At 40.7% G+C, this 18,899-nt stretch overlaps 2 protein-coding genes across 3 annotated transcripts in view; both read right to left on the bottom strand.

Moving 5' to 3' along the window:
- CSTF3 (cleavage stimulation factor subunit 3) overlaps window positions 1-5,004 on the bottom strand; it is a 36,894-nt gene extending 31,890 nt beyond the window's left edge. Inside the window, exon 1 of the mRNA XM_033063295.2 lies at window positions 4,952-5,004. The gene's annotated coding sequence lies outside the window, so the exon portion shown is untranslated. The remainder of the gene's footprint in view (window positions 1-4,951) is intronic.
- LOC122149407 (cleavage stimulation factor subunit 3-like) lies at window positions 4,706-13,918 on the bottom strand. Of its 2 annotated transcripts, XM_042779412.1 has the most exons (3): window positions 13,714-13,918; window positions 5,177-5,278; window positions 4,706-5,047 (listed from the first exon to the last, which is right to left on the bottom strand). In XM_042779412.1, the coding sequence occupies exons 1-3, from the start codon at window positions 13,741-13,743 to the stop codon at window positions 4,886-4,888; spliced, it is 294 nt and encodes a 97-aa protein (XP_042635346.1). In that variant the 5' UTR covers window positions 13,744-13,918; the 3' UTR covers window positions 4,706-4,885. The 2 variants fall into 2 exon arrangements, with proteins under 2 accessions (XP_042635346.1, XP_042635347.1); XM_042779413.1 differs by having other exon boundaries at window positions 4,706-5,278.
- Window positions 13,919-18,899: the final 4,981 nt, after the last annotated feature.

Genomic DNA, 18,899 nt, shown 5'->3' with positions numbered 1-18,899 from the left:
ACACATGAGTAAGGAAAGATCATAAATAATACAGTTGTAAAAAAAGATTGAAAATCTCAGACTGAGGTAGTCAAGACTGTGCAATATGGGTATTTGTACAGAGCACCTTTACAGTAGTTTCTCAAAGCAGAAGCTTACCATGAGAAATGTGTGGCTGCCTAGTGGGGTGGGCATGGATTATCATGGGGATGCCTTCCATTAAGAAATTCACTAAGATCAGCAGCTGATACACACAATATTTTCAGGTGAAAGTACCACTAAACAGAATCTCAGCCAAGTCTATTCTATTTCGACTTCTGATCACTCCAACTTCATCCTGACAGAAGTCAGCTCCCATTTTTCCCCAAGCAGAGTAATTCTGGTGATATGTACAACATTTGCTTTTCTGAATTCATAACCAGACTAAAGTAAAACAGGGGAAGAAAATGTTTTGAAGGAACACAGACATTTTAAACAAAAACAATCATTTTTCTAAATGGTTTTATTTACATTTTTCATATACAGGTATGTTAAATGATACATTCTGACTAGTATCCACACCAGTGTGAATTACATGGATTAAAGATACTGATGTATTGCATATGATGAAATGCAAAACAATCAACCCTAAGCTGTGGTCCCACCCCCTGAATCCTCATACAGCATCTGGTTTGTTACCAAGACATTTAAAATTCAAAGTGTCTGTATGAAATAAAGTTATCTAAACAAATGTATCTGGTTGCATTTCTTTGGCATAAGCAGTAACACAGGAGTCTTACTTGCAAAATTCGCAAGACAAAAAAAACATTAACAGCCAAACATTTACATGCATGTTTCCAGCTTTGCATTTATTGTTTCTAGACTTGGGCTACTTGTCACAACTGTCTTCTGGATATGACTTTTAGGTCTTTAATTATGGCAACCTTTTAACCCCTAACAGCACAGTTCAAAGTGACAAGGATATAGTGCTGTACACTCAAAAAAGATAAAAGGTGTGGTGTGAACTGGCCTGAAGCATTCAGAACAATTACAGAGGAAAGTTTCCATGCAGAGTAACTGGAACTAAAAATTCCATAGATTAAAAAAAAAATATTGCAAATATGTGAATACAGTTTAATAAATGTGCCTAAGAGGATTTTCAACTTGATGATTTCTCAAAAGAAACTAGCAGAGAAAAAAAAAAAAAAGCAACTTCAAATGCTTGCTTCAGAACTACTGAAGTATTTACGACAGTGGCAAAGTAAATATTCTTCCATGAGCATGAAAAGATTATCAGGTCTTTCTGTATCTAAAAGATGGTTCAAACAGTCAAAGTGACAAAGGAAATAGTAACAGACAGCTGGGCCTATGGGACCATAGGGTATTGGATTTATTTCCACATTTCTGTAGCACCTTTTAGCCAGGTGCCAAAAGCACTTTAATCACTAAAGCAGCCTCACAACAACCCTGTGAGGTAGGTAGGTATCTGTTTCATCATGGCAAACAGGTTAAATAACTTACCCAAGAAGACAGCACATCAGCAGAGCAGGCTAGAGTCCAGATCTTGTGATCTATGAATTTAATATTATGGCATATGTGGGGCTGACACTTAGACACTCCTTTATACAACTGTGAGAGAGGCACTGCCATGTGAATCGAGTCAAGTTTTCTGAGAGGAGGTTTTTACAAGAAAGGTATCAAGAGAAAAATGTACTTTAAGTAACTAGAGAAAACAAGAGTCTGGGAAGAGCAGCACTACTGTTTCATTTCCTAAATTTTAAGAGATGCAGAATAGCAAGTTAACTATTTCACTTGCTTACATAATTATCAAATCCAAAACTCTACTTAGATGTTCAAACAGTATGATCCAAAACCAGCTGTGAACTGGGAGTTGTTTCATCCACTTATTTCTAAGTCCTGCAATTCTTCTTTGAAGGTCAGAAGAAAAAAGAACCAGTGCAAGAATCCAAACTTTTTCATCAATTTCAACTTTAATAGTGCAATTCCCATTAACAAACTGTCAAAGCATGCTTTTCCTAATTAATCTCCATGTTCTACTGATTATCTAACCAGTCACAATGCAGAGAGCAGAGCATATTAATCAGTGCTTGCCACACAAAATGCTAAATGTGAAGTAGCTGGTCACTTCAGCAAGCTCTGTTTATCAGTTGTGGTGAGCTGGATGATACACCAAGTGCTGAGCACTGCTCTCCACTGTATTCCAGCAGGGAACACAGCCACACACAAAAAGCAGAACAGTCAGTGAGCTGAACAAACACAGTCATAAAACCAAGAGATAACCATAGCAGTAAGGCCTGCACTCAGAATTTATACATTACAAAAGGAACTGGCACACGCAGTTTTTGTTCAGATAGTTTATCAATAAGCCCTACTGAAGACTGGAAGTGACTAAAGAGAACACATTTGTTAAGTCAGACAAAGGGAATTTAAAGACTTTTAACAGCTTGGAGAGTACAGATGTTGCAGGGCTAATTTCTTTTTCATAAGGCCATTTTCATAACCCTCACCCTGGCTCATCTTCTAATACACCACAACTAGGTCATGTTATTCAGCTCTGATTTATGTCTTTCAGAGGGCAAAATTCTCTAGGGAAAGACAACCTACCAGAAAAGAAACCCCCATTCCCTCCCCCTTCCTGTCTTTCTGGGATGCAAAGAAGTGTTTCCATGTTAAAGAGTAAAATGCTCATTTTGACATCAGAGGAAATGAAGGTTACAGATGACTGAAGATTTTGCCATTTTCAGATTGCAATAATGAGGCAGCAAAGTAAATTGAAAGCAGTGCTGGAGATCTACCACAGGTTTATTTTACTAAGTTATGGCTAGAAAGTTCTATACTTCTGAACAGCCCAAGAAAAGCCTTCTAGCAGGAGGAAAACTGCCAATGAAAAAAAGCTTTTGGAAAATACTTTCCTTGTACATCTCAAGGTTGCAATAAAAGAAGAATTCCTCTACTCAGATAGCCTTTAAAAATAAACTGAAGTCTTAGTTTAACCACAGTATTAAAAGAACATCTGATAAAGCATTTTGATTTGAATTCATCCAGATGGGCTGTACAAATGATATGCAACTGAAAACAACACTAACAACGGTGCCCAATTCTGTGAGTTTTTTTAGAGAGGAATTTGGAAATAAATTATTTCAACTTATATATGCTCACATATGCTTTAAAAAAAAGAAAACAGAGAAAAGCATATTGCTTTGTTTGTAAATTGGTCACTTTATCAGTTGTAATGTTACTGTAACCAGGAAAGTTGAAAATTAAGTCATAACTGGGATTTTAAAAATTTGGCTGTTAAGATAGAAGCTAAATTTCTGAAAGCTGCCCTCTTCAGGTGTAACCTCTACCAGAAATCTCCAGTTCCTATCTTTCCATTGTTTCAAATAACAGAACTATGCATTCCATTTCTCTAATATTTGAAGTGTATTAATAAGCAGACACACAAGAACTTGTGATGATTATGACAGCTCTTTGTCCCTCAGATTTACCTCGTGTTCCCTGCTAACCATTAACTGCTGAGGTGCTGATCTGCCCTCCTTGAAGGAATAGGTAAAAAAATCCCTACCCTAGGCTGTTACAAGCTTTGCCATAGATTATAAATTAGGGGAGGCAATCCATCTCTGAATGTGGTTTAAGAGTAGAAACTTTACAGTGATCACAGGACTTTCTGTTGAAGGATGTACAGTATAGTACTGGATTTCTAAGATGGCCTTACCCTTTAAACTTGAGGCATGGGAAAGACATAGGCTTTTTAAAAGCACAGAAATCAGGTAATTTAATTATAAAATTAGATTAGATTCTGAAAATTAGAACCTGTAGCAAACATTTCAGGGTACAACAGGTTAATGAATTTGGCTGCAGGGTATAAAAAGGAAAAATATGTATTTGTATGTTAGTCCATCTGCAATCTCCCAAACAGGAATGACCACCAGCATTCTAACTACTGCTACAAACAAGACAGTGAAAACTCTGTATACTTAATCTGGTAGCATTCAATTTAGATGGCACTATTTTGCACTGTAGCATCTTACTATAAACTGCAATATAAAAACTTCTCCTAGATTCCCATGATCCCAATTTTCCTTGTATCCAAAATTTACTGCCTGACATTTCTGGATACGTAATTTAATGTAAATAAGGTATGATAACTATGCAATGAAATTTCACATCAAATGGAAGAAAAAGAGAGCTCATTTCTCATCTACAGAATACAGGCCCCCACCCCAGAAGTTCAGCATATCGAAAAATCTGTCTCAAGGAAAATGTGCAGCTGGAAGATGCCCACAGAAACCATGTGTATTAGTATTAAATAACAGCTACAGAAAGGAATCAAACCAAAATGAACACCACAACCACCCCCCCATGATTATAGAGGGAATTTCATGGCATGTCATTAGAGACAGTTCAACTGATCAATGCACTTAGTGGTAAGTCTTACCCAGTTATGGAAACAATCACAATTTGTTGGGATTTTTAAAAGCTAATGAGTTGGGCTAATGCATTTTCATTCCAGAAATTAGCTTCCATCCCCACACCCTCCCTGCAAACAATGTTCACAGAAACATTCAATTTCCTAAGAAAGCAAAAAAAATGAAAGAACCAAATATTCAGAGAAAAGTCACTCAAATAAGTTTGTATGTGTAAATTAAAAAAAAATCCTCTAAGTAAATGACACAGGAGGCAATAAATTGACACGACAAGCAAATAAAAGGCTAAAGCACTCCAATACCATTGAAACAGTTTTAATGTTGTTGCAATTCCATAATGCAACAATCATCAACTCATAAAAGACCCAATACTTTAGAATTCATTTTAATCATTCCTTTGTACCTATTTTACAAAATAAAGGCAAGGCATATTTAAAAACCCCTTTCCCCTAGATATTATGTGCCTATCTTATTAATGCTTATAAAAAATATAAACTTAAAATCCTATGAAATGTTATATAAGAAAAAAATGTAAAAATATTAACCTCTGCTTCAATGTACAGTTTCCAGAATCTGCCAGAACTGGGGAACTGGGCAACAAGGCGTTCATAGGTCTTCCGTGCTTTGTCTATAGGCTGATTCTAAAAATTGAAAATCAAAACAGCATTTACAATATTATGATTTATGTAAATGAATATGCTGATTTTACTCCAGAACCAAAGAGTGTGAGTGGACCATAGATAAGGAAATGTAATCCTATATCACTAAACCTGTGCCTCTCGAATGAGAATGCTCCAAGCGTCAAGGTCATATGGATTTTCTTCTAGTTTCTTTTCAGCTTTCTTCACTTTTTCTGGGACATATTCAGCAGTCTAGAAAAATTAAAAAGAAGACATAAGAGATCACAAGCAGTGTTTGAAAAGCTCTGTCCCACCTACACAGCCAAACTAAAGATAACTTTCCGACAGTGTAACATTCCACGGCTCAGCTTTTCAGATGCAGTTTCTGAACTGGAATTCAGCAGGAAAACAAATGGTCCCAGGAATATAAAGCACACTTAGCACAAGTTCTACATGTTATGGACATCAACCAAGATGTTGGACTAAACCAATTCAATGTCTCTAAAACATGAAAACAAATTTGAGTTTGCCAGAGGATTTACTGCACCATGAATTTTTAACATATTTACCAACCTGGAACTAACATGCAAAAAGTAAATTCAGTATTTCTATTTCTATTCCAGAGCTCAGGCAAACAAACCCAGGTTAGTGCAGGAGTCACTGTGCACATGAGAACAGCAGGTATTTGGTACCACATGTTTAAGAAGAAAACCAGGAGATGATGGTTTAGCAGAAACACATACACACTATCCAAGCACAATTTCTCTGCTCACTTTCTGATCTCTCAATCCTACAGATGCCTTCCTGTAGTTTTGGCACTGAAATGACCTTTTTCTTAACACTCAGACATTCCTATTGGAGTTTATTTAAAAGCTTTTTTTTGAGGTTAAAAGCTTTATCAAATTAAAACTTGTTAACATAGTTACTAGTATAGGTTTAAGTGTTGTTTCAAACACTTCTGGAAATAACTTGCTTTATGATTTTCAGGTTTTTTTCCCTAGACCTACAAAGCAGAATGGAAAATGACATTGTGAAGGTCACATACAGACACCCTTAAAATACATGCTTGTTACAACCCTAAATGAACCTAAGTTTATTATTAAGCTGTTTGTTATTCTGACCTGTCCTCCAAACCTCTTTGAAAACTCAATTTTTAGACAGGTAACAGCAATATAAAAACCACGCCAATTAAATTCTTGTCTTTGTGAGATGTAACAATAGTAACCCTTAAATTAAACCCCTTGCTGGTGAAATGTTACAATTTCACTACATAACTAGTGCTAGAATATTAATCTCTATATTTACAGTGCAGTGTGACTCATTTACTGTGCAGGAAACTCTAAAAACAAACACCCCAAACCCTGTCATTTGCTAAAAGATTATTTCAAGGAATTGATTTTAATTCTTAATTTTGAGTCTACATCCTAGGATGGGGCAGGCTGGAAGGGTCATCTGGTCCAACCTCCCTGTCTCAGCAGGGCCATCCCAGAGCACACAGCACAGGTCAGCACATCGTTCTAAAGCTGAAAAGGACAAAACAGCACAGAGAGAACCAACACTCCTCTCTCTCAAAGTTGCCATCACTCTTCAGAATGAGAAGCAGAAGGGAACCACACTAATTCTGAATATTTTTCAGCATTACCAGTTTTTGTGTCAGTCCTAGTACCAGGATATAATTCAAAATATATCCCTAAGATTTTTTAACAAAACTACTTATAAAATGGAAAAAGAATCAAAAACGTTGCAGAACTGTTAAATGCACATGGAGTGGCAAATATGCAATAAATGGAGAAGAAAAAAAAAATCAGTAGGCTGGGTTTTATAGGAGTTTAAAGACCATTATTCCTTTTGATTCACCTTTCAAGCAATTCTTAACATTAATTAATGCAAAGCAGTGTAGCTTGGAAGGCAAATATCAAGTCCCACAGTAAACTACTGTAAAATTAATTTTATTAAAAAGTCAAAGTAGCTCAAAGCTGTCAGCTCTAAAATAGTAAATTTATAAACTGCCATAGGACTAGTTTTACCTCCATCACAATTTTGATTCTGTAGTACTAGGCTGTAGTTCAAGTGAAACAGACTTAAGATGTAAAACAGTATAAAATGAATTAGTGCTTTTATTTCATGCATAAACATCATTCAGCTTCCAGAAACAGCACTGAAGCTAAAATTTCTGAAATTTAGAACTATTTCTGTAAGCTACCCCTAGAGGTGACACAAAGTTGAAATGTTCCTCTTTCAATAAAGCACGAACTCAAATACATCAGCCTCAGTGTTTCTCACTATAACCACCCCAGTGAAATCTACTTGTCTCAAATAAATTTTTCTGGATACATTTACAAAGAAATGCCTGGCAGGTGTACCATTCATGTCTGCTACAATAAAAAGGACCCCACCCTACAAAAACACGCGGTCTTGTAGTGTAAAGTACTGACTTTTAAACAAGACAAAGTAGACTGGGTTACTGAAGCACCTTTTAACTACTATAGCAGTAGTTCAGTTGTATTTCCTCAACTCTTTCCACATGACAAAAAACCCCAAAAAACCAACAACAACAAAACCCCCAAAAAACAAACAAAAAAAAAAGGCATTTCACTGCAGTGGCAGTTGAGTTAAGACTTCCAGGAATTTGATTTCACCTATGCAGATACAGGGTCATAAACTCAGAAAGGCAGAAACAGTAGAAAAAAAAATAAAATAGATGGGTATAAGATGCACAACCATTGCAATCCTAAATTAATTTTGTGTGCTTGATACATGAATCAATCTGTGCAAGAAGCACAATTACTGTACTGGAAAATAAAAAGGACTGATTTTTTAAGTTGGCTAACAATTGTTTAGCAGTAGAAGATAAAGTTCTCCATCCAGTTACACAAGAAAAAATACAGAACTGAAAAATGATGATCAGTTTTAAACTGGACTGCCTGGACTTGCTTGTGCCTTAAGGTCACATGGAAGAAAACACTCAACTCCACCTCCAGCACAGATAAAAGCCATGCATATCTCAGGGACACACTGCACTGCAGGCAAATCAGCATCCTGGTTCTACCTCAACAAAAATAAGGCCTCACTGCATCTTCACAAATAACCACTCCTGAAATCCCGGGGGAATCAACGCTTGGGATTGTTTGGACCATTTTGTCAACACTGGGTGTGCAAACAAACACCTGCAAGCACAGGGCAAAATGGAACCAAGAGCCTGACTTTTAACCTAGCTCAACTACAGGCAGGAAGACGTGTGATTTCAGCTTTGAGAACTTTATGTTAACTGCACTTTGTGTTTATAGCTGCTGTTATCACAGTTCAAGGGCATATAGCTTTTGATTATGGATTTCTCACTGTACTGCTTCCACAACAGCCAATATCCAAAACAGTGAATATATAATTCTTTGGTGCTCACTGCCATTATCCTGCACCTAGACAAGCATTTCCAGAAAAGTTCATCCCGTAACAAGCCAGCTCAGGGAGTTAAATCAGCAGAAAAATAATTCTGTTGGAAAAGTGATTAACTTTCTAATGGTTTAGCCCCTCTGGTTTCAGGATCAGATGCAGGAAAAAGGATGCAAAACCATTCAGGACTCTAGCAACAAAAAGATCTTTCTAAAATCGGAAGAGACCTAAACCCAAATTTTCTAGGAAGAAATCTAGGAGCTCCCTCCTGCAAGATATATCAACTGCACAAAATCCAATTCTGAATTCATAAAGAATGTCTGAGAGAACAAAAGCAGAGGGTAAAAAAGTTCACTTTCAGTATTTGCTTATTTATCAATCACCACCAAGGGAATAGTCTTGGTTTATACAATATTCCTAAAATCAACAGTTTCTTCAGGGCTCTTAAATGAATCTTCATGACTCCAAAGTGTCTAAGAAAATGCCTAAACACATTGAAATTATTTGCAAGACTCAATACATCCAATTGTTTAAGGCATCCTCCTGTTTCCACAATAGGATCCTCTGCAGTGAAAAAGAAATGTGTTTAAAACAGGTGTTATATCCATGAAGTGACCAATTCAAGATGCTTTAAAACCTACTACGAATTATGAAATAACTTCTATAAACCACACATGTAGGCTGCTATACACAAAAAGGCAGGACTTTAATGGCTAGTTTAGGCAAATTGCTTCAATGTCCAAAAGGAGGTTTCTGACCATTAAGACAGAAGCCACTGTTTGGTGGTTTTGCCTGGGTGTTGCACACTTCAGCACAGCCTGGCCTGTAGCAGACCCAGTGAATAAAATTTCTAATACATTAACATGCAAGTTCACAAGCATTCTTAGTTGTCCAGTTTGCAAAAATTCACAGGTTGGTTTAGTCTAAGGCTTTTTTCTCCTTAAAGTTAATTTACAGCTGCATGTGCAGAGAACAAGTTTTAAAACCTTTTGCTCAATAACACATCCCTTCACTGGGGGAACTGTAGTTTCAGCTTATCAATCCTTGCAATTTCTTCAATGTTTTTAATGCCTTGACTTCTTCTGTTCTACACTAAACCACTTCAACTGTGAACAGCCTTGAAAAAATCCTTTAAGACTGGATCACTATGAGCAGACACAGCCCAGTATATTCATCTTGAATAAAAAAGGGCACTTTTGTAAATACTGCCCCATCCCATCATAATCTGGGCTCAAAACTCTAAATAAACTAAAAGTTTTAGATTAGCAATGATTACCATTCTTTCCTCATAAGGCTATTTCCCAAATGTTGGACTGACATTTTTCACTGGAATTTCTTACTGGTATACCTGGAACTTACTGACTCTGGAAATACACTTAAATTATAATTTATTTACAACTGTGTAATAATTGTCATTAAACCACTGTATTACAAACTCATAAGCTTTCCTTCACCAACACTTGTACTCATTTTGTCTACTCTTAAAGAAATTTCTCTAAAATGGCTCCTTCTGTGATGTTAAACCCACACAATCCTGCAAGAAAAATCTTTCAGCACTGCATTCAGTGACATCTATTTTTAAAATACTAAACTACAACATTTACTATTGTCTTTAGCATGCAGAAACGTTCACGATGTACCACATCAAACAGACACAAGACAAAGAGAGGAAGGAATCAAAAGGGATCAAAAGTACCATCAAGAAACCAGAACAAACTGTTTTTGAGGTATTTTCTATAGTCACAGAGACAATACAGACATCTTTTTTTCCACAGCTTAGTCTTAGACCAGATCCATATTCATGTAACATAAAAAAAATACATCACAGACTGGGGTATGGATCTTTGAAACACAAACTGCAAGTGTGAAATGCATGTTCTAACCTTAGAAGATTAGATGGCAACTAACGCAGGGGCAAAGCAAATGTTACGTGACCTTCTGATTAAGTTGATGCCTGGCAAGTGGGAGAAAAAAATGTGGGGAATTTAGTTTTTGTTAGCAAGTACATGAAACAACCACCACAACTGAAATGAAATCAGATGTGTACATTAAGGTCCACAAAAATGTCAAGACATCCATAGGTGCAGGCATGGGCTCTCTGTAACCCTGGTTAAGCTGGGAAGAGACTGCCAGGGAATTTTCTGGGAAACAGTGGCAGATGCAGCCTTTCACTGCAAAAGTGCATTTCTATTATACTGACAGGGCTGAGTGTTTGGTAGTCCAGAAACTGGCCCTGGAAATTCTGGTTTGTTAAGCATCGTGCAGGTCCTGTCAGAAGTCTGGCAGGGGCCTGACAGATTTTAAGTCCTCACATGATTGAGCTGGTTCTTCAGGACTAACTTGGGCCCAGCACAGTTAACACAGAGCAAGAATTTGAAATACACTCCAAGTGTTGTGGCTGCATTGTATTTCTTTGTCCTCCTGTCTGTTTCACAACAACATGAGGAGACAATCTACATAAAACACATTAGACTCCTGATCCACACAGTAAAGTAGCCCAAAAATTCCTGAAGCTAAGCTTGGACTAAAGGCAGTAAAGCCATATTTCAACTGCACTGCACCTGGTACAATAAAGCCTCCTAAAGCCCACCTATGCCTTAAACCTTACATTCCCTTTACCCTGTCTCTGCTACAATCAGCATTCCACTCTGCTCTTCCCTTCTACACCACCACAGCTCTCACTTGCTACAGACACTGCAATTTATTATCCACCTAGCTGCTTTTTGGCAGTAACCTGGGATCTGGGAAGCAAGATGCAGAGCCTGGGAGTGGGTCAAAGCTAAGAGCTCTGCCTTGTCAAAGATTCCTCATCTGCATCACACTCACACTTACATCTAATACTGATCCCTGTGACCGCCAATGAAAACAGCACCCCAAACCTCAGAGCTGGGAGTAGCAGATGAAACCTGAAACAGGAAAGGCAGCTGCAATCCCTCCCACCTCTGCCTAGCTTCAGTTTCCTACAGCAAGGCACATTTAGAGCCCTCAGAACACCGTGCATGCTCAGTTCAAGGCCTTTCAGCCAGCACCAGGCTGGTCTGGAGCAGCTGCAGTGTGGGTGCCCCTGTGACCAGGCTCTGCTGCTCCTCCCTCCAGGGACACTGGATTTAGATCCCTCAAGCCGTGCCAGACCACGGCCAGGCTCACTGAAGGGAGGGAGTGGGAGCCTCTGAGCTGAAAACTCCATGGCAGTGCTGTTAAAAACCCTGGGATTTGGATAGAGCCCATGGCAACAGCCAGAGTCAGAAACACAAGTCTGCCAGGTGAGAAAAAAGCTGTTATTGAAAGTGAAGAAAAGTGATGGAAGGGAGTAATTGACCATAACAAAATTAGAGACTTGTAGGAAATCAGAATTCAGAGCCTTCATCAAGAGGATGGAGCAGAATAAATAAAAAAAAAAATTAACCCAACCTGTAAGAGCTGGTTTTTTAATCTGAAGAACATCCAACATGAACACAGCAATAATAAAGGGCAAAAAAAAGAATCTTAGTATGCCCAAAGGCCAAGTCACAGGTTAGACTGTCCTTTACAGAGGCTGCAAATTACAATGTACAGGTTTGGGAATGCTGAACCCCTCTGAGATATGGGATAACAGCATTACACCCGCCACTTTTATGCAGTATGCACACAGTAACTCAACCTTTTGCTTATCAAATTCTCCCTTGCAAATGAAAATAAAGCCTGAAGTCAGCATGGCTGAAGCTAAACAGTAACACTTTACAAGCTGCAGAAACACACATGCCACTTTAACAAACAGTTTAATTAAACTATGAAACATCAATGTACTCTTGAAAACATGTTGGAGTGGGAAGATTAAATATGGAACACGCTACACACCGGCATTAACAAAATTTTGTGGGGCATATTCTTACTTTTTTCCAGCCATCTATGTCATGATGAAGGGAACCATTCTGAAGAGCCTCTTGCTCAAACATAGAGATTCTAAGTACACTCACCAACATGATCAACTTGGAGCACAAGGGGAAGTTTGGGAAATTATCCTAATGAGGCAGAAACTGAGTATTTTACACTCTGAGCATTACATTTCCTATACCCACCCCATCCATCAAAATAGCGATCTTGTAAAATTTACACACCAGGGGGAACAGTCCCAGACATACAGAAATTCACCTGCTTTGTAAGAAACTAACATTCTACAAACAAAAAGCCACTTCAAGAAGCACTGAGGCATCAGCTTGGTTGTAAGTATTTCTTAAGGCCACACGGGCCACTAGGACGCGTGACTTACCAATAACTCTTCCCTCAACCAGGAATTTTCATCCCCACTCCTCCAATTAATACCTGTTTTAAATATAATCCCAAATACTAAAATAAGCCATTTAGTCCAAAATCGTTCACAGTAATATCAAATTTAAAAAGGACATACAACAGCCTGGTGGTCCCTCCTTATAAATTTATATTAGGGTAAATGCATACTCTGTTAAAAAAGAAACAACCTCCAAGCCAAACTCCGCTGAAACTGTAGTTATTTCACAGAATCTCAGAACTATTAGGTTTGGAACGGACCTCTGGAGATCCCCTAGTCCAACACTCCTACCCAGGCAAGGTCAAGTGCTGGAGCAGACTACAAAGGAACACGTCCAGGTGGGTTTTGAATGCGTTCAGAGACGAAAACTCCACGCCCTTCCTGGGCAGCTGTTCCAGTGCTTGCCGCTCTAAACCTAAAGAAGTTCTTCCTCCTGCTGAGGTGGCACTTCCTGGGTTTTAGTTTAGTTCTCTACTAAACGGAATAAACGCTGTACCACAAAGCAGACCCTTCATCAAATAAACGCGTATTTATTGTTCCTAGTTAAAAGATGAAGCGTATTTTAACAATGCTTTATTATGGAGGCAAATGGTGTCGTTAAAGAGGCCTTCTCCATTAAACGTCGAGTTCAGCCAACGCTCGCTTTACATAACATCGCAAACTGCCTCTGTAAACAGCTTGGCCGCCTTGCAATTTTCCTTCCGAGTGCGTTGTGTTCACCGACCACGACCGAGCGAGACCATGGCCGCGGAGCTCGCCGGGGCGTCCATTGTCCACCTCGCCCTGAGCCGGGAAGGCGAGGCCCGAGCGAGCCGGAGCTCCCGGCGCGTCACCACTCGGGCCGGGCCGGCTCCGCTCCCCGCTTGCCGACCGGGCACAGGGAGCTCCTTCCGACGGATGGGAGGGCAGGGGAGCCCCGGCCGGGCTCAGGGCCGCGCTCCCCTCGGCCCGGCCGCACGCCCGCCCCCATCGAGCCCACACCGCACCGCTGCCTCAGGGCGCGGCCTGCGTTCACCCGGCCCCCGCTCACCTGGTCGCCGGCGGTTCCCTCTCCGGACATGGCGCGTTCAGACCGGGCTGGGGCGGGGGAGCCCCGAGCGGGTTAAAGCCCCTTAAAAACGCTCCTCCGGCCGCAGCCTCCGCGCCCGGAGAGCGGCAGCGAGAGAGCAGCAAAATGGCGGCGGCAGCTCCGGCCCGGGGGCGGGGGAGCGGGGCTGGCGGGAGGAAGTGCGTCATCATGGCGCGCGGGGGCGGCCGGAACGGGCGGGGCGGGGCGGTGCTGTGCTGAGGGGGCGCTTCCTCTTCCCGCTCCTCTTCCTCTTCCCGCTCCTCATTCTGTCGTTTTTCCTCCGCTTTCCCGGGCCCTTCCTTCCCTTGCCGCATTGTTGGTGCACAGCTGGCTCCCCAGAGCCGCTCCCACCCCACACGGGCGGGTTGAACCCGCGATGCTCTGCCCTGCTCGGCCCGGCCCGGCCCCGTCCTGAGGGGGCCCCGCAGCCGCTGCAGCCGCGCTCATGGGTACTCCCGTGAGGGCCGGAGAAAAGCGGGGGAGTTCGGTGACTTGGAGCGGCTCCTCGCTCGCTTTGTCTTCGCTGAGGTAGCGCTGGGGTGGCTGCCACCCCTTCCACCTCACAAGAGCTCTTGCTAATGGAGGCAAGTTCAAAACACAGGCTGACGTTGCGGTCACGAAAGGCCTGAAGGGCACAGGAGGCAGCTCCCCCTAAAGCTGCCTAGTTTTGTTTACAAAATACCCACCAGCCTGTTCATGAGAAAAGCACCTTGAACCAGCCATCGCAGGGAAACTGTGCTATATGAAAAACAACAAAAAAAAAATCTGTAGAAGGCTTGGCAGATACCAAGGTGGTTGAGCTGCCTTCACAACAGCAGTGTAAATGTTCTTAAAATTGTATAGTGCAGAAATACATGAAGTAATTCGGTGTTAGTACTGAGGTTTCCTTCTGCCTGGTCTTCCAGAATTCACTATCATAAACCACAAAAGTGTGTGGAAAGAAAACATGAGGAAAACATAGTATGCCACCATCTGAAGCTTCACCTGGGAAAAATAAAGGGAGCAGAGAGGGAAGAGTTACTTGGCTAACTGTGCAGTAACAGTACTCAGAATTTTGATTCTTCAAAAGTGAAATACAAACGTGTCTTGGCAGGTAAGCTGTCCTGTCTTTGGAGAACAGGGACTTTGTGATATGAGCCTAATTTGTTTGAAAACATTTGAAAAATAAATGCAATTTCTTTTCAAAACCCCTGCAATTTTCCAATTCCTTTTTGTAATATTTTTCCATTTCCTATACAGGAACTAATTGCTTCAAAGTAGTTGCTTGAAGCCATGCTGGTGAAACCTCTAATTAGACAATACTTGTGTTATTCCAGGGCTGCAGAGTGTCGGCTGCCTCCCTGGCCTGGCTGCTTTGTTGGTTTTTTTTTTTCTAGTTCTTCAGGTTTACATTTTGTTGTAAATGTCAGGGCTCCCAGCCTGAGGTAACTGGGGCAGCAAGGACATGATTACAGGCCTGGCTGCTTGGAAGGGCTGCACTTTAATTTTCAGATGGTTTGTGATATCAAAGCAAAAGGACATTGCTAATACCTGCTGTGCTGTGGTGATTCGTGCTTAGTTCATTGATGTGGAACTTCATGGCAAGCCATTAATTAACAAGGAAACTCTGTGGATTGTCCTGCTTTGGAAGGGAATTTGTTAGAAATCCAAAATCTGAAGCTGCTCAGGAATTGAAGACTACTGTACCCACAGGTACTTGTAACTGGAAGAAAAGGAGAAATAAATACAGATATTGAACCTTAAAGGCTGCCAGGCCAAGATCTTGGCAAACTGTAAGCAAAGCAAATTTGAAAGGAAGCTGCTTTCACAGAGTCAGGGTGGTAGTTACCAAACAGATCTGACATACCTGTCTCCCAAGACGTTTTAGTAGCTTATTTTTAATGCTAGTTATGGAATCACAGGTTTTGTTCAACTATAACCACCAAAAACATTGTTTGCAACTTTATTTTTCAAAGGATTCAATCACACAAATAATTATGTCTGCTCAGTGCTAGAGAGAAAGTTTAAGCCCCTTAGATTTGAACTGCTCTGTTAATTTCTGTGTCAGTGCTGAATCTCAAGCTCCCAGAGTGCAGAGGAGGCTGAAGATTGTCCTCCCCACTTTGTCACCAGTGTCACCACACTGCTGGAGGCTGTGGGCTGTCACCCCTCCTCTGAGATGGATTTCAAACTCAGGGTAAAGGTAAGGACCTGAAAACTGAGAGACCCCATCTTGATGGTGGGCCCTGGTGTTTCCTCAGCTGAGACTTCTGCAGTGCCTGGGTCCCCTACAGAATTCACATCACCCCTTTTGTGTTTCTAAATTGACAACACCATGGGGATTCTGTGAACTAAAAAAGAGAAGGCAGTCTAAATTTATATTCCCACAGGTCATAATGAAGAATGAAACATCCTTCTGCCAAACTGGTACTGCTCCCCATTTAACATCTAGTGAGCTGTGTCTCACTCATGGAGTGCAGCAATGTCAAACATGAGGAAGCAAAACCCAGACAAGCTTTGCTGAGTTTGTTTTCTTGGGCTCTGCCCTGGCACTGCTGGGGTTTGTAGTCAAGAGGGAAGGAAGCATCTGAGGGTGTTGGGTGATGAGGAGGAGAAGGCAACAGTGGGATTGAAACAAGTTTAGAAATGTAGTGTACAAGCAGAAAACAAAGGTGAATGGACCAGTATAGCAAGGATGATGGGTAGAAAATAATTACAGCAGACTACATAGTGGCAGTAATGTATTTTTTTAATGTAATAAGATGTTAAAATTCAGGAATGAATTCTAGCCTCCTCAACATCAATTCATTTTCTTGGATTGCCTGTCATTTAATGCTATTTATTACAGTATTGCATAATTTATTTTTTGTAAGCAGCTCTTCAGTTTTCTAAGAAAAAACAAGCTTATTCTAAATCTTGTTCTGTTTTCAATGCAGAATTCTTTCCCAGTGCAAGTAGTCTGGTGCCTTTCTATAACACTTCTTGCTGTTGTGGATCATTATTAGTATTCATCCATGTTTATTTATATTGCCTTGTGGATTCTTTGGAAAATTTACCATAATGAAAGGAAATCTGAAGCTGGATCTCTCACTCTCTGGTCAAAGCTGTATTTTGAGGATGAAACACTAAGAAGTGAACACAGTGCAGTAAATTGTTTATGCCAACAACTGGGTATCCTCAGAGGCAGGGTTACATTGTTTTTTTCCTGTGAAATTTGTGGTCAGATATTTATGGATGTGCCATTTATAGTGTACAGAAGTGGGTCTAACATGTCCTGAATGCTTTGGGTGCACAGTCTGTGTGCAGATCAGTCCCCCAGGATGGGCACAGTCAGCTCCACATGTCCAGCAGCCATTCCTCTGGCATTCCCCATTTGCAACTGTGTCCAAAGCTTTGAAAATCACAGAGAGACTGATAGTCACCAGCTCTGCCTGGGCAAAATTTCTGGGCAGAAAAAGAGAAGAAATCTAGAAAACCTCAAATTACACAACGGAGTTTAAATAACACAGCACACAAAAAATCCCGAACCAAAACGAAAAACCACCAAACCAATAACAGCAACAACAACAAAGAAAACCAACTGAAAAATGCTATTCTGGATTTAAGTGGAGTCCAAAGGAAGCCTTGCAGCTGGAAGGAGGAAGATGAGGTAATGTATACAAATAATTGCAGCACAGCTGACTGATTGCAATGCCCTCAAATTTTTGAGTGTTTGTAACCGAACTGTTTTTGAAGTGGTTAAAACCCGCCTAATGACCACCAGCATGTCCTCACGTGTTCTCGTGGCTTGTCGCTGTGTGTGCCCCCTGGGTGTCCCCGGCGCTGTGACTCCCCCGGGAGGTGGCAGACAAACACCGCTGCGGCTCGGCTGGAAGGGAGCGAGGGGACGAGCTGCACGTAGCTGGCAGCCGCCCAGCAGGGAAACTGGCACGGCACCAGCTCATGCTCTGCGTTACGGGACTTTTTCCTGCCACATTGCTGTTGGACATCGCAAGTGTCGTTCTGTGAATCCTGCTGTCGAGTCACATCTTGCAAAGATGAACCGTTTTTAAAGTAGTTTATTTTAGGAAAAAGTCACACACACTCTTTGGGTGTAAGGGTTTTAATAGTTAATAAGAAGGGCAGAAAGTAGGAGCATATGGAAGGAAAATCGAGTCATCAAAGGATGATTGGAAATCAAAGAGGGAACTTGCCAGCAGCGTAGAGATCATCCAACAAATAAAAGGGAGAACAAAATGAGGTGTGGCAGAACATACTTACTTGTAATTGGTTTTATGCTTTTGCATACCAGTATTTAGCCTCAGGTGTTTTCTAGTGTATGCTTGCTTACTCTGGTTACAAATACACAGACAAAGCTGTGTAAAAAACAGTGCTGGTTGCAGTTATTTCTCATTCCAAGCCAGTGACACAAAATTTAGTGTTCATTGTGATTAGTATAAAACAGGATATAATACTGTAGTGCTTCCAAAAAATGCTAGTGATTAACAAGAAATAATTGACTATCTAAGCATAATGTTACTTGCACTCAAATTCTACTTAGCTGAATAATCCAATCATGAGATGACGTGTAAGACTGGGTTTATAAGACATTACATGCTGTTCATTTTCATAATGTACTGGAGAATGTGAACACAGAACACCACAGGTTTCCACCTCAGGGTGTTTTGGGCAGAACTCTTGTTTTCTTAAACACAAGGTGTCCACAGCTAGGAAACTCATCCTGCTGACATAAATCCTACCTATGCAAGCTCTGTGTTTGTGCAGCCTGGAGAAACAGGAAAGGTGGAACTGGCCACCTGGTCCACCTGGATTGGGGGTGGGGAGGTTGCTATGCAACTTTAGTATTTGATGTTTTGCTTGAAAGCTCAGCTCCAGGAAACAAGGGTTTACATAAGAATCAATCAATCTTTCTTTCTTCTAAGTTTGTTTCCTTCTATTATGAAACAAAGCTTGTTTGTGTGATGCAAGATCCCAGAATCCTAGGAGCAATGTGAAAGAAACCAAAGTTTGGGATTGTTTCAATCTCCTTATTTTAGGCAAACTTGATTTACAAATCCTGGAAATGCCGGTATAATGGAATAGTAAGCACCCTCTCCTCCTGCACTCACGGTGTACAGCTTGATCCACAAAATACCCCTTGCTTCAGTTCACCTTCAAAACCCACCGTG

This window comes from Catharus ustulatus, chromosome 6, assembly GCF_009819885.2.
Source record: "Catharus ustulatus isolate bCatUst1 chromosome 6, bCatUst1.pri.v2, whole genome shotgun sequence".
In the NCBI taxonomy this organism is placed as follows: Eukaryota; Metazoa; Chordata; class Aves; order Passeriformes; family Turdidae; genus Catharus; species Catharus ustulatus.
This window is presented reverse-complemented; position numbering and strand designations above follow the sequence as displayed.